The sequence below is a fragment of the Capra hircus genome, chromosome 1, assembly GCF_001704415.2.
Source record: "Capra hircus breed San Clemente chromosome 1, ASM170441v1, whole genome shotgun sequence".
NCBI lineage: Eukaryota > Metazoa > Chordata > Mammalia > Artiodactyla > Bovidae > Capra > Capra hircus.
This window is the reverse complement of record NC_030808.1, coordinates 138552129-138568444: the sequence shown is the minus strand read 5'-3', so window position 1 is coordinate 138568444 and position 16316 is coordinate 138552129. Positions and strand designations below refer to the sequence as shown.

Genomic DNA, 16316 nt, shown 5'->3' with positions numbered 1-16316 from the left:
TTTTGAGGAGTGATATATTTTTCATACGGCTTCCCTGGTGGCTCAGTGAGTGGTAAGGAATCCCACCTGCCAATTCAGGAGACATGAGTTTGATCCTGAGTCGGGAAGATCCTCTGGAGAAGGAATTGGTAACCCACTCCAGTATTCTGGCTGGGAAGTTCCATGGACAGAGGAGCCTGGTTGGCCACAATCTGTGGGATTGCAAAAGAGTTTTTCATAAAAAATATTGTACGTGTTAACATGTAATGCACTTACGTTTTTTTGATGAAAGTGGAAGTTAAAACCCAGTAATTAAAGAAGTATTTAATATGGTAAATATCAGTAGCTATTAGTCACATAAACGAAAGCTGGTCCTCAGTTTGTAAAGGGATCCTGAGATCAGAGCGTTTAAGAAACAATCCTGGGGAGGCAGACTCCTGTCGGCTTTGGGTTTTTCCACCCCTAGGCCTCAAGGCAGAATTGTGATTCCTTCCCTGGCTGTCCTGCGCTTAGTGTCTGGTGTCTTGGGGCTGCAGATAGAGTCAGAAAAATAAAATACGATTTAATAATTATTTCAGAAGCTGCAGTGTCTGATTTAAAAAACTTGTTTCTTTGTTTTGTTTAGGCAATACTTATCGTTGTTACGGTCGCCTTCGTTCAGGTGAGTAAGTCCATTTTGATAACATTATAAAGTGGTATTTTAGTTAATTGCTTCAAAAAATCAAGTTGGTTTATGTTAAAATGTTTACTTATTGGGGGATGGGTATGTTCAGAATAATTTGCTCTATGTTTTTGAAATGATTTCAGAAACAATAACTCTTAAAGGAAGTTTGTGGAACCAACACGACTGCTTTGATTTAGTCAGTGGCATGAAGAAAATCTAGTTTTCTATTTGATAGTGTTTCTATTTAAAGTTGACTGAAGCAGATGGAAACAAAAAGTACAGAAACAGAAATAAAATCCAGCAGTAGACTTTTAAATTTTTTCTAGTTAAAAAATTGGGTCAGGGTTCAGGCTCCTTGTTCATCCATGGAAGGGATGTTCCGATCTGGATCAAACTTCCCCATTCAGCACAGGCACTGAGACAGTAAAGAAAATTTATGAAAAGGAACCCTGTTTAAAAAAATTAATAATGTAGAGATAATGTCTGAATTTCTATTGACTAGTGTAGACATAAATAAAAACATGGGCTTAGTTTTATGTTTCTTTAAATATCTGATAACTTCTGCAGGTTTTAGAACAATGTTGGCAGGTGTCATTTGATGGTTAAAAATTTGAAGCACTGTTAATAAAACTAGAAGAATTATTCTAATTTAAGGAAAACTGTAATATGTCATTTGAAGTTCATGTTTATAATTGAAAGAGCATATTTTAAGTGGCTGTGGTTATTTTCACATCTGTGATATATTCCTTGGATATTTCCTGTCATCATCCAGGTGTCCTGTGATAATTTCTAATTTAGTAATTTGTTTTATAGCCACCCAGTGTAAAACAGTCGGTTGGAATCAGATTATCTGCAACAACTTTGTGAGTTGCATTAGTACACCATCAGGGATCCTGTATGTAGGAAATGCTCTTTTATGTTTTAACATAAAAATTACCTTAAGGCAGGTTGAGGGCTAGTTTAGCAGAGGTCATTCCAGGCTGGGTCTCATTCATGGTCACTTGCATGGTATGCCCGACCCATTGGACCAGTAGCTGGAATGCTTTTGCATCACTAGTAGTGCTACAGATGTGTGGAGTGGCTTGCTTCATAAGAATTCTTAGAGAATTATCATTTTGTATGGAAGACCTTATGGGCTTACCTGGTGACTCACTGGTAAGAGAATATGCCCGCCAATGCAGGAGATGCAGGGTTTGATCTCTGGGTTGGGAAGATCCCCTGGAGAAGGGAGTGACAACCCACTCCAGTAGTCTTGCCCGAGAAATCCCATGGAGGAGCCTGGCGGGCTACAGTCCATAGGATTGCAGAAGAGTTGGACATGACTTAGTGACTAAACAACAACAAAATCGAAGACCTTAGTAGCTTGGTAAATAACTCCCACCCTCAAAAAAAGTTCCACAAAATGACAATTTTAACATTGTATGGACTTTTACTAAAAATGGTGTTGCACACCTTAAATCTTAATGGCTGAAACCATCTGCCAAGTATCTTTATGATAGGTCCGTTTGAAGGAAAACTCAAGAACAAATTGAAACATTTATGAAAAGCCCAGTTTCAGATTGGCAGTTCTGATTTTTTTATGCAGATGTGAGCCTTTTCCCCAAATGTGCTTATGACAGAACAAAATATTCTGCAAGTGACAATTAAAAATCCTCTCTACACGGGTCTTATTTACTCTTTGTTGAATTTACATTAATGCTTTGTCAGAAAACTGTCAGAAATCTTTCAGAAAGTCGTCATTTTTTAGTATTATTTATATTTGTGTTTTTACCTGTATTTTTGAAGAGTGCTTTTTATAGTCCTTTAATGTTTGTATCTGACTCCACTATCCTTTCTAATCTCCATTTCCCATCCCTCTTATACCTCCTTGCAGCCATAAAAATAGCTAATTGTTCTGTATAATTACATATTGATGCTGCCTTTACAATAAATTTAAAATTTAACTTTTAGGTGTTCATTTGAGATGGCTGTCAAGTTTTTGGTGGTATGTTGAAGGATCATTTTGATACAGGGGCTTCCCTGGTGGCTCAGAGGTTAAAGCGTCTGCCTACAATGAGGGAGACCTGGGTTTGATCCCTGGGTCGGGAAGATCCCCTGGAGAAGGAAATGGCAACCCATTCCAGTACTCTTGCCTGGAGAATCCCATGGACGGAGGAGCCTGGTGGGCTACAGTCCATGGGATCGCAAAGAGTCGGACACGACTGAGCGACTTCACTTTGTAGTTGTAGGGAGTAAAGGCTAAGAAGTTTAAAGAGGGAGGTAAAAATTGGGCAGCTTTTATGTTTTACATGGCTAGGATCTAGGACTGGTGAGTATTTTCTAGCCTTTTATGGAATTTTTGGAAAACTTCTAAACTCCTTAATATCCTTGATATAGTTAGGGGAAGGGTGTCTAATTTTTTTTTTAAATTGAGGTATAGTTAACATACAATGTTGTTAGTTTCAGGTACCCTACATAGTGATTTGATACTTGTATGCCTTATGAAGTGATCACCATGATAAGTCTAGTAACCATCTGTCCCCATACAAAATTATAATGTTCCTTATGCTGTATATTGCACTGGGTGTCTTGTGATTTTTATATTTACAGATTTACCTTACTCTCACATTTGTTCCTCTTGTCTTAGTAGTAAAGACAGATTTATTTCTAAGTTATTCTTATATAGCTTTGCATTTTCTATTTGAAAATGTTTGTGATGGATGTGCAGTTTTGATTTTTGCTAGAACTGCAGTCATTTCAGAACTCCCCCCACCCCAACTTTCACTTCCATTACTCTCCCTACTCCTCCTCCTCCCTTTTTAACCTTAGATCAAAAAGTTGGTGTACTTAGTGCAGAATGAGACAAAAATAGCAGTGACGTTGCATGAAGTGAGACAGTCCATTGAAGTTGGACTAAATAGGATAGTGTGTTGAAGGATGTCTCTGACTGTCAGCTGTGATTATATGGATGGAGGAAGACTGAGCCTCACAGAGTTAGGGCTCCTGAGAATTTCCCCTTTGGGTGAATCAGAGTCTTGGGAAACATGTCTTTTGGGGTAGGGCAGCCATGTCTCACTCCTTGTTTAATTCATGTTTCTCCCACAGACATATTTCACAAACCTTTACAGTTGCCATGGCATGAATCTTCAGTGCCAGTGTTATTTGCATTTAATTGTTTGACTTCCTTGGTCATTAAACACTGAAAGTAAAATTATCTTAATTATGAGGCTCAGTAATCTTAACTTTTTAATGACTGAAAATTACATACTCTTTGGTTATACTAATATTAGTTTTCTTCACTTTATCAGTAACTTGACCTTAGGTTTGTACACTGAATATTGAAATACAGAATTGAGAATATATAATTATAAAAGATTGTTTGGTCCCTATAATATAACATTTAATAAAGGACAAGTGTTTTTGCATGGGAGTATAAGTAAACAAAAAGATAAAAATTTCGAGAAATGTTAAAATAATGGTTTATGTAAATGTTTAAGTCTAACATAGCATATGTTCTTAAGAATGTGCTTATTGCGTTTCTTTGTAAATATTGTTTACTAATATTCTTTTTTTTTAAATAGGAATATCGTTCAGAAAAATCTCTTGAAGAACTAAGTAAACTTATGCCACCAGAATGCCATTGGTATGATCCTTGTTTCTGATAACGGATTTCTACTCTTAAAAGTAGAAATTAAATGTGACTAGTACAATATACCTTGTGGCCCAAGATTTGTCTGAACATAAGGTAGAAACCATTAATCTGACATGAAAAATTCATGGTCTATTCATTATAGCAAGTTGTACTATTAAAACTTTTGTTACTTCTGATTTTATTGAGATTATTGAGACATGGATTTATTTAGCAGATACCTTTTGTATGTGACTGTGTGATAATGCAATATATTTTTCCCAGGCAAGCCCACTGGAAGGAATTTCTTAAAGTAAGGGGTCTTGCTTGCTTTCTTCAGCTGTGGCTATTTCTGTTTTATGTTACAGTGTGCGTGAAGGAAAATTGGAGCATACGCTTGCACGAGACTTAGTTCCAGGTGATACAGTTTGCCTTTCAGTTGGGGACAGGGTTCCTGCTGACTTGCGCTTGTTTGAGGTGAGTTTGATGTCTTAGTCTGTTTGAGCAGCTCTAACAAACTACCACAGAGATAAATTTACTTCTTATAGTTCTGGCATCTGGAAGTCCAAGATCAAGGGGACCAGCATGGTTGCGTCCTGGTGAGGACCCTCTTTCTTGTTCATTGCTGGTGCCTTCTTGCTATCTCCTCATGGAGGAAGGGGCTAAAAAATATATCCAGATAAACCTATAATTCAAAAAGATACATGCACCCCTGTGATCATACATCACTATTCACAATAGCCAAGACATGGAATCAACCCAAATGTCCATTGACAGGAGTGGATAAAGAAGATACTTGTTCACAATGAAGGTACATATATACAAGAAAATACTACTCAGCCATGAAAAAGAATGAAATAATGCCATTCGCAGCAAAAAGAAAGACAGATAACCCCATGTGATATTGCTTATATGTGGAATTTAAAATATGACCCAAATGAACCTACCTTTGAAATAAACAGACTCAAACAGAAAACATACTTGTATTTGCCAAGGGCATGGGGATTAGGGAAGGGATGGAACAGGAGGTTGGGGTTAGCAGATGTGAACTATGATATGCAGAATGGGTAAATAGCAAGGTCCTACTGTATAGCACAGGGAACTATATTCAGTATCCTGTGATAAATCGTAATGGAAAAGAATAGGAAAAACAATAGAATGTATAACTGAATCACTGTTGTATAGCAGAAATGAAAACAACATTAAAATCAACTGTGTTGTTGTTCAGTCACTAAGTCATGTCTGACTTTTTGTGATGCCATGGACTGCAGCATCCCAGGCTTCCCTGTCCTTCATTATCTCCTAGAGTTTGCTGAAACTCATGTCCATTGAGTTGGTGATGCCATCCAACCGTCTCATCCTCTGTCTCCCCCTTCACCTCTTGCCCCAATCATTCCCAGCATCAGAGTCTTTTTCAATGAGTTGCACTTCACATAAGTTGGCCAAAGGATTGGAGCTTCAGCTTCAGCATCAGTCCTTCTAATGAATATTCAGGGTTGATTTCCTTTAGGATTGACTGGTTTGATCTTAACTGTTCTTTGAAATCAACTATACTATTTTTTGGGGCTCCAAAATCACTGCAGATGGTGATTGCAGCCATGAAATTAAAAGACGCTTACTCCTTGGAAGGAAAGTTATGACCAACCTAGATAGCATATTCAAAAGCAGGGACATTACTTTGCCAACAAAGGTCTGTCTAGTCAAGGCTATGGTTTTTCCAGTGGTCATATATGGATGTGAGAGTTGGACTGTGAAGAAAGCTGAGCCCCGAAGAATTGATGTTTTTGAACTGTGGTGTTGGAGAAGACTCTTGAGAGTCCTTTGGGCTGCAAGGAGATCCAACCAGTCCATCCTAAAGGAGATCAGCCCTGGGTGTTCATTGAAGCTAAAGATGAAACTCCAATACTTTGGCCGCCTCATGAGAACGGTTGACTCATTGGAAAAGACTCTGATGCTGGGAGGGATTGGGGGCAGGAGGAGAAGGGGACGACAGAGGATGAGATGGCTGGATGGCATCACCGACTTGATGGACGTGAGTTTGGGTAAACTCTGGGAGTTGGTGATGGATAGGGAGGCCTGGCGTGCTGCGATTCATAGGTTCGCAAAGAGTTGGACACGACTGAGTGACTGAACCGAACTGAACTGATACTACAATTTGAAATCAACTATAGTTAAAATTTTAAAAAATGTATAAGAAAAGAAACAACTTTTAAAATTTAAATGAAGGCAAAAAAAAAAAGAACAGAAATAGGAATAGAATAAGTAGTTGGCTCAAGTGGAGAACAAATAGTAGGAAGATGTATAGAATCCCATTGTATTAGTGCTTATTTTAATTGTAAATGTGTTAAATATTTACTGAAAATACTGAGATTATCAAAGTAGATATAAAGAAGTGACATATCTAAACATGTTTAAAAATTTTTTTCCTTTAAATATACATCTTTCTCATAGAGTCTTTTGAGGTGTCCCTGTAGTGAATTGGTAGATCTTTATGGGAGTATTATGTATTGTGGGAAACACAGAGAAGGTGTGATAGAGTTCATACCCTCAGAGATCTCACCATAAGATTTAAAACTGGGTGAATGAAACAGAAGTACAAAAAATGGAGTAGAAAATTTCGGTAAGGGAGAGGTTACTTTAGACTGGAGTGAAACGAGAGAATGCCTCAAGACAGCGATTGGTCTGGTGGTGATAACTGACAGGTGGTGGTGGTGGTTTAGTTGCTCAGTCATGCATGGACTGTAGCTCATCAGGCTCCTCTGTCCATGGGGATTTCCAGGCAAAAATACTGGAGCGGGTTGCCATTTTCTTCTCGAGGGGCCTTTTGCAAGCCAGGAATTGAACCTGAGTCTCCTGCAAGTCACCTGTGCTACAGATGGATTCTTTACCATTAAGCCAGAGCCACTGGGGAAGCCCAGTCAGAGGGTAGTACTGGGTAGAGATGGAGCAGCTGCAGAATTTAGAATCTGCAGAGTCACTGTGAGTGTTCTGGTATGTGATCCAGAGCTGGAGTAGTTAGGAGTAGATAGAACATATCTGGTGGGATCAGAATCCAGTGGAGTGTTGGAAACCAAGCTCTGCTTCAGATGTTATTGGTTGGGATTTGTCTTTGAAGGTCATAACCAGCTGGCAATGGTGTTACCTTTAATCTTGCCACTAGGTGTAGGATACATTGAAGGGGCAGAGTTAGACACCTAGTGAAAGGAGACCAGAGTCCATGAGCCATACCAGTCTCATCGATAGGAATTGACGTGTCTGCAGCTTTCATTCTTTGAATGCCTACTGTGTCCCAAAACATGGGTTCTCATATGGAGGTTATGGAAAGCCTGAAGGACATTTGGAATTATAATAAGTACAAGCTTCATTTAATCTTGGAATAGAGAGAAGTCTTTTTTCCAAATACTTAAAAATTTATCCTTTGAAAGATACCAGATTGCTTTAATTGTTGAGTGGAAATAATACAATACAGTAAGTATTGGGAATGTTAATTTTACTTTATTACCTTCTTTCTCCCCTTAGTAGGTCTTTCTATATCTTTCTTACTCATTCTTGTCCCTTCCTCCTATCCCTGATACTTAGTTACTGACAAGACCTTGAATTATTTTTCCTTAGAGATGTAGTAGGCCTGTCACTTAATATAAATCCTCTTCTCCTCTGCCTAAGAACCCTTATTTGAATCTGGGAAGTTTTTGTTACCATTTATTCTGGAGTGCTTCTTTTATTCAGAAGCAGGCTTCCTCACTCGGATAGATAGAAGAAAATGTTTCCCATTACAGTATAATGACATAGAGACTTCAGAACACCATTTGATTTGGTCAGGTATTTAAGGGCTTTCATTTACACAAGGGTGGTGCAGTGGTGAAGAATCCACCTGCCAGTGCAGGAGACACCAGGGATGCAGGTTCAGTCCCTGAATTGGGAAGATTCCCTTTGAGTGGGAAACGGAAACCCACTCAGGTTTTCTTGCCTGGAAAATTCCATGGACAGAGGAGCCTGGTGGGCTACAGTTCATGGTGCTGAGAAGAGTCAGACACAACTGAGCACACAAGGGCAGCAGCACTTGAGAATTATTTCAGATAACTAACATTATCTCATGCATGTAGAAGAAAAATTGTCAGAATGTGGATTAGTACATATTTTATCCATTCAGCAAATATGTATTAAAAGATACAGTGTGAATTTAATAGGAGAATATTTTCTACTTTTTAATGCTTGATGCTGTGAAATTTAGAAATATATACTTTGTGGAGTATTTGATTAGTTGTGATTGTTTCCCCCCTATCTGTTAGCTTTTCAGCACTTCATCAGCACATGTTTTATTTGGCAGTGTTGTGCTGCTTAGGTTGATTTTGTTTTGGTTAATCCACTTTACATGTATAGTTGACCATCTTTAATTCCTTCTGATAACTTCTTTCTCCTATTCATTTTACCTACTACTTGGTACCACAGGCAGGTTTTTACAACTACTTTGACAGTAGATTGAGGCAATTTTACTGAAAGAGTTGAGCCTTTTTTTTTTTTTCTAGACTTAAATGTGTTGACTGAAGACATAAGAAAGCTAATGAGGTACATTTCTTTTCTAGACACAGGTTACTACCTTTGATGTAATTAAATTGGCTTATTGGAGTGTTGTTGTTTGCTGAATATGGTTATGGTGAAAGATTATCTAAGGCTAGCTGGTTGGTACAAATGTAATGTGGTTTCGGACCGTGAATTTTAAATCCTCGTAACTAGACTCAGATACATCTTTATTAATCAAAATAGGAACCATTACAATCAACACATTTTTGCCAAGGAGAAATAAGTTTGTTTATTCCTGTTGCAAAATGTTGGACTGAGAAATGCCAGGCTAGATGACTCAAGCTGAAATCAAAATTGCCAGGAGAAATATCAGCAATCTCAGGTATGCAGATGATATCATTTTAATGGCAGAAAGTGAAGAGCAACTAAAGAGCCTGTTGATAAGGGTGAAAGAGGAGAGTAGGAACTAAGATCCTGGCATCCAGTCCCATCACTTCATGGCAAATAGATGGGGGAAAAGGTGGAAACAATGACAAATTTTCTTTTCTTGGGTTCCAAAATCACTGTGGACTGTGATTGCAGCCATTAAAAGACACTTGCTCCTTGGTAGAAAAGCTATGACAAACCTAGACAGTGTATTAAAAAGCAGAGATACCACTCTGCCAACAAACACTCATGTAGTCAAAGCTATGTTTTTCCAGTAGTCATATATGGATGTGAGAGTTGGACCATAAGGAAGGCTGAGCACTGAAGAACTGATTCTTTTGAATTGTGGTGTTGGAGAAAACTGTTGAGAGTCCCTCGGACTGCAAGGAGGTCAGACCAGTCAATCTTAAAGGAAATCAACCCTGAATATATTCATTGGAAGGACTGATGTGCTGAAGCTCCAGTACTTTGGTCACCTGATGCAAAGAGCTGACACTATAGAAAAGACCCTGATGCTGAGAAAAATAGAGAGCACGAGGAGAAGAGGATGGCAGAGGAGGAGATGTTTAGATAGCATCACCGACTCAATGGCCATGAATTTGAGCAAACTCTGGGAAATAATGAAGGCCAGGGAAATCTGGCATGCTGCAGTTCATGGAGTTGCACAGAGTCAGGCAGGACTTAGCGACTGAACAAGAAAAATGAAAATGTTCCTTTGCATAAAAATCTGTGCTTTGGGATTTGACGAACTCTGAAGAAAGCATTTTCTGTCTTCTGCTCGTTGTGGAAGCATTTTCTCTGCAAAAAGTTGTCGAGATGCTTGAAGATGTGGTAGTCGGTTGATGAGAGGTCAGGTGAATATGGCAGATGAGGCAAAACTTTGTAGCCCAGTTCATTCAATTTTTGAAGTGTTGGTTGTGTGACCTGTGCTCGGGCGTTGTCATGGAGCTTGGTTCCTTTCTGTTGACCAGTGCCAGCTGCAAGCCTTGGAGTTTTCTGTGCATCTCATGGATTTGCTGAGCATACTTCTCAGATGTAATTGTTTTACCAGGATTCAGAAAGCTGTAGTGGACCAGACAGGCAGCAGGCTATTAGACAGTGACTATGACCTTTTTTTGGTGAAAGTTTGTTTTTGAGAAGTGCGTTGGGGCTTCTTCTAGGTCTGACCACTGTGTTGGTCATCACCAGTTGTTATGTAAAATCCACTTTTTGTTGCATGTCGCAGTCCAATAGAGAAATGATTCATTGTTGTTGTGTAGAATAAGAGAAGATGACATTTGAAAACGATGATTTTTTTTTTTTTTTGATTTGTGGTTAGCTCAAGAGGCACCCATGAACTTTTATTGGAGTTTTTTTCAGATTCCAGTTTTTTTCACATTCCAAATGACTGTCAAATGGTTGACATTGATTTCTTCAGCAACTTCTCATGTAGTTGTAAGAGGATCCGCTTCTATGATCCTCTCAGTTGGTCACTTTCAACTTCTGATGGCCAGCCACTAAGCTTCTCATCTTCAAGGCTCTTGTCTCCTTTGCAAAACTTCTTGAGTTACCATTGCACTGTATGTTCATTAGCAATTCCTGGGCCAAATGCATTGTTGATGTTGCTTTATGACCCATTTTGAACTCAGAAAATCCCTTGAATTTGCTTTTTATCTAACACAAATCCCTAGTTTAAGATAAAATAAACACCAAATAATGTCACTAACAAGAAAGCATAAAGCAAGAAATGTGCATTAAAATAATGCATAACAGTCACTTTTATTCAGAATGTATTCCAAATGTATATCAAATGAGAAATTAGAACAGTACAAAAACCGCAGTTACTTTTGCACCAACTTTATATATGAAACAAACTTTTCATTAAAGTGTAAGGGAAACAGAAGACTCCTCAGCCTTGGGATATTATTAATTTCTCACAATAAAGAACTTGGATTTCACTTAGGAAAAAAAAAGCCCAGGACTTCTGCTGTATAATTTTTTTCTTGTGGACGTGGACTGTGGCCAGGGTTGCTACTTCAGCATTGTCACTGCTGCAACTCCGGGGTTCCTGTCATAATTTCTTTGGTTCATATTTTAGCTATAATTCTTACGTGGGCCTGCAGTAGCATCTTGTCAGTATGTTCAGTGACCTGACTGCTATATAACTTTTTTCCGGTGTGTTTTGGCTGTGTCTTAAGTCAGTTTAGGCTGCTGTAATAAATATGACATACTTGGTGGCTTATACGACAGACATTTATTTTGTTTGTTTCTGGGCAATGGGAAGTCCACAGTCAAGGTCTGGCAGAATTGGGTTGTTGGTGAGGGCTCTCTTTGTCTTTAAACCTTTCTGCTATATCTTCATATGGTACAAAGAGTGATCTCCATTCAGTGCCACTGATCCCATTATGTGGGCCTCACCCACGTGACCTTCTCTAACCCTGATCACCTCCCAAGGCCTCATTTCCAGTTACCATCACTTCACATTGGCGTTCAGGTCTTCAACATGAATTTTAGGGGGACAGAATTCAGTCCATAGCAGGATGAGCCTATCTTTTGTAAAACCCTTTTTAAAGAAGATTAATATTGATAACTTAAAGATTTTTGTATTGTGTTTTCTTGCTTGAGTCAGTTTCCCATAGCCAGGGAAAGAGCGAGTATGTGTTGGTGACAGTAACCTTATCAGCATAGGAAGCTTAGAATCATTCATGGAGCTGGGATAGTAAGACCTAGAGGAATTGAGTTATGGGCATGTTTTCTAGTCTTTTTACCAAAGGATTTTTATTTTAATTTTTAAATAGTAATTGAAAAGAGGTACCCTGGCCAGTTAATTGGTGGCTGCCAAAGGATTGGGCTTCCCTGGTTACTCAGATGGTAAAGAATCTGCCTGCAGTGTAGGAGATTTAGGTTTGATCCCTCAGTAGAGAATATCCCCTGGAGAAGGGAATGGCTACCCACTCCAGTATTCTTACCTGGAGAATTCCATGAAGAGAGGAGCCTGACAGTCTATAGTCCATAAGGTCACAAAGAGTCAGACACAACTGAGTAATCAACACTTTAGAGGGATTGGTCCCATAGCGACTTTAGATAAAGCAATCTTATAGACTGCATGTACTTGTATAGTAGTACATTTTGCCTTTTTGGAAGCATAAAATATTTTCCATAATCTTCCAGGTATAGTCTATATCAGTATTTGAATAAGGAATTCTTTGTAAGAGAAAACAATGTAATAGAGGAAAAGCAGATTTGTTTTGACTGTTGAAAATATTTTACCTCTTAGCTGAAAATTTCTAACTAAACCCAAAATGTTGACTGAAATAAACCAAGATTTTTCTTTACTTGGAGTTCGGAAAGATTAATTCTGTTGACACTTTCTTTTGTGGCTCATGTGCTGCATATCATTCTTTGAAACTGTCCTCACAATCTACACACAGGGTACAGTTGCTACTTCTTTTTTTCCTAATCCCAATTTTTGATAGAATGTTTTTCTAAATGTATCAAACTTCTATTAGATAACTACCACTTATGTGGTTGAGAGCCACGAAGCCATTTTTATGACACTAGATCAGACCTTTCAAATCTGTGCAGAAAGGCTGTTTCCACTAGGAGTCAAGATTGACTTGGGCCAGGCTTGGAAGTCTAAATGTAGAACCAGCCAGTTGGCATTGTGTAGAGACCCTTTTTACTTCAGGAATCCACGCAGTTTGTTATAGGACAATAGTTCGGCTCACTGAGTAGATTCTGGTGTCTTTAGGGTTGTTCCTTAGTACCCAGGGCGAGTAAAAACCAGAGACGATGAGCATGATTGAATAAGCACAGACCTCCCTTGGCTATAGTCAGAGGTAGTCTCTGGCTGAAACCTCAGTTATGCATTATGTCCCTTTCTGTAAGGCTCACGTTCTTGCCTGCTCTTTTGTTAATACCCACTAGCAAGCAGGTTCCTCTGTGTTGGGTAACTCCATTAGTGGAGCCATCTTTCTATGTCAGAGCATCTGACTTCCTGAGTTACTAAGTAAATTCTCCATTTACTCAGTGGAAAACTTGATATTCTGACAAAACAGATTCTGCTTTGATTTGCTATTCTTTTTCAAAAGAGATTTTTTTCTGACATTTGCTAGCATATTTAGGCAAAATGTTGTCCCTCTTTTCAGAAATCAGTCTGTGTTACGAAGTCATTTTTTTAGCCATTCAACAAATGGTTAAGTACTGTGTATAGACTGCTATACCAGGTTTCAAAGTTAGGAAATGCAAAAGACAGTTTTTTGCCCTTTCTACTGGGAGACACCAACTTGCAAGCAAAGTAATTAAAAGAATAAAATGTGTCTTCTTATGTAATGAATTAACTGTGTGAGCTTTCAGGGCTGTTTTCTTTCTGTAGCATAGAATGGCCCTAGGGGAGTGCATCCTAACTTTCAATATGAGCAGGACTCATCTGGGTTCTGTTTTGGCAGATCTGAGGTGGGGCATTCATAACTAGCTCTTAGTCTGTGCCAAAAGTACTGGTGCTTTTACCACATGTAAAAATATATATATTTTAAAAGACAGCTTGATTGAGATATATAGTTCACATACCAAACAATTAACCATTTGAAATGTACAGTTCAGTAGTTTTCAGAGTTGTACAGCCATTACCACAAGTGTATAACATTCTCATCATTTCCAAAAGAAAACCCTTACCTTTTAGCCTTCACCAACTTTGTCTCCTTGCCCCAGAGCCTGGTAGCTACCAATCTACTTGTTCTGTTTGAATAAATGTGCCTATTATGGACATTTCATATAAATGGAAGTATACACTGTGCAGTCTTTTGTGTCTTGCCTCTTTCAGTTAACATAATGTTTTCATGGTTCATTATATTGTAGCGTGTATCAGTACATCACTGCTTTTTATTGTCAAATAATAATATTTTGTTGTATGACTGTATTACACCATTGTGAATCTATTTACATTTAAAGAATTGATTACTGGCAGAGAACGACTTTTTTGTGCCATTTTGCTGTTTGTTTTCTGTGTGTGCTTTATTTTTTATGTTTCTGATTTTCTCCAGTCTCCCCTTTTTAAATTGCTTGATTCACTTAAAAATTATTTATCTATTTATTCAGCTATATCAGGTCTTAGTTGCACTGCAGCATGGGGGCTTCTCTCTAGTTGTGGCGTGTCAGCTCCAGAGCATGTGGGCTCAACATTTGCTGAGGGCCACTCACTAGTTGCAGTGTGTGGACTTAGTTGCCCCGTGGCATGTGGGATCTTACTTCCCTTAATCAGGGACTGAACCCGTGCCCCATGCATTGGAAGGCAGATCTTAACCACTGGACCACCAGGAAAGTCCCTGACGTGTTGATTCATTTCGCTCATTCATTTATTTTACTTAAACACACAGCATTCTTTATTGTAAATTTCAAATAGCAAATTGGTTTTCATTGATTTTTGGGGGGTCTTAATTGAAGTAAAATTTGTATGTAATGTTTTTTAAGTTTCAGCTGTATATCATTATAATTTGATACCTGTATATACTACAAAATGATCACCACAAAAGGTCTAGTTACCATCCATTACCATACAGTTGACCCCTTCATCCCTTTTGCCCACTCTCAAACCTCCTTTCCTTCTGTTGACCACCAGTCTGTTCTCTATGAGTTTGAATTTATTTTATTTATTTTAGTGTGTGTGTTAAATTTCATATATGAGTGAAATAATACGCTATTTGTCTATCTCTGTCTTATTTTACTTAATACTCTCAGAGATGATATGCATTGTTGCAAATGGCAAATTTCATTTATTTTTATGGCTGAGTAGTAGTCCATTGTGTGTGCATATGTATGTGTGTAATCATTTTTATCCACTTATCTATCAGTGGATGCTTAATTTTGTTTCCATGTCTTGGCTATTGTAAATAATGATGTAGGGAACACATATGGGTGCATATATCTTTTCAAATTAATGTCTTTTGTATTCTTTGGATAAATACCAAATATGGAATAGTTGCGTTTATGTGGTAATTCTATTCTGAATTTTTGAGAAATCTTCATACTGTTTTCCATAGTGCCTGCACCAAGTTACATTCCCACCAATAGTGTATGAGGGTTCCTTTTTCTCCCAAATCCTTGTCAAGGCTTGTTATTTTTTGTCGTTTTGATAATAGGCATTCTTATAGGTGTGAGGTGATATCTCATTGAGGTTTTGATTTGCATTTCCCTAACAATTATTGAAACAGCTGGCTTGAAACAGCATTAAAAAAACTAAGATCATGACATTCAGTCTCATCAATTCATGGCAAATAGAAGGGGAAAAAGTGGAAACAGTGACAGATTTTATTTCCTTGGGATCCAAAATCACTGCAGATAGTGACTACAGCCATAAAATTAAAAGATGCTTGCTCCTTGAAAGAAAAGCTATGACAAACCAAGACAGCTTATTAAAAAGCAGAGAACTCACTTTGCTGGAAGGTCCATTTAGTCAAAGCTGTGATTTTTTTAGTAGTCATGTATGGATACGAGAGTTGGACCATAAAGAAGGCTGAGCACTGAAGGATTGATGCCTTTGAACTATGGTGCTGGAGAAAACTCTTGAGAGTCCCTTGGATTGCAAGGAGATCAAACCAGTCAATCCTAAAGGAAATCAGCCCTTAATATTCATTGGAAGGACTGAAGCTGAAACTATGATACTTTGGCCACCTGATGTGAAGAGTCACTTATTGGAAAATAGCCTGATACTGGGAAAGATTGAAGGCAAACGGAGAAGGGGCTGCCAGAGAATGGGATGGTTAGATAGCATCACCGACTCTATGGCCATGAGTTTGAGCAAACTCTGGGAGAGTGAAGGACAGGGAAGTCTGGTGTGCTGTAGTTGATGGGGTTGCAAAGAGTCAGACTGGACTTAGCAGCGGAACAACAGCAGCAGTTAGTGGTGATGATCTTTTCATGTGCCTGTTGGCCACCAGTATTTCTTCTTGGGAGACTGTGTATTCAGATGGTTTGTTCATTTATTTTTGTTGTTATTATTTTTACTGAAATCTTTATTTCTTGACATGGCTTTAGTATTTTATTTTATAAATTCTTTCATTTTATCTGGAAGGACTTAGTATTTCTTGTTGACATTTCTAGTAGTGATGAATTGTCTTAGCTATCTAAAAAATAGGAATGTCT

At 38.2% G+C, this 16316-nt stretch overlaps 1 protein-coding gene across 5 annotated transcripts in view; it reads left to right on the top strand.

Annotated features, from left to right (window-relative positions):
• The window catches only part of ATP2C1 (ATPase secretory pathway Ca2+ transporting 1), a 153112-nt gene that overhangs the window by 82642 nt on the left and 54154 nt on the right, over nucleotides 1–16316 (top strand). For all 5 annotated transcript variants that reach the window (XM_018051409.1, XM_018051436.1, XM_018051432.1 and 2 more), the window contains 3 exons: nucleotides 605–640; nucleotides 4204–4265; nucleotides 4619–4727. In XM_018051409.1, the coding sequence (XP_017906898.1) occupies nucleotides 605–640; nucleotides 4204–4265; nucleotides 4619–4727 (207 nt within the window). The remainder of the gene's footprint in view (nucleotides 1–604; nucleotides 641–4203; nucleotides 4266–4618; nucleotides 4728–16316) is intronic.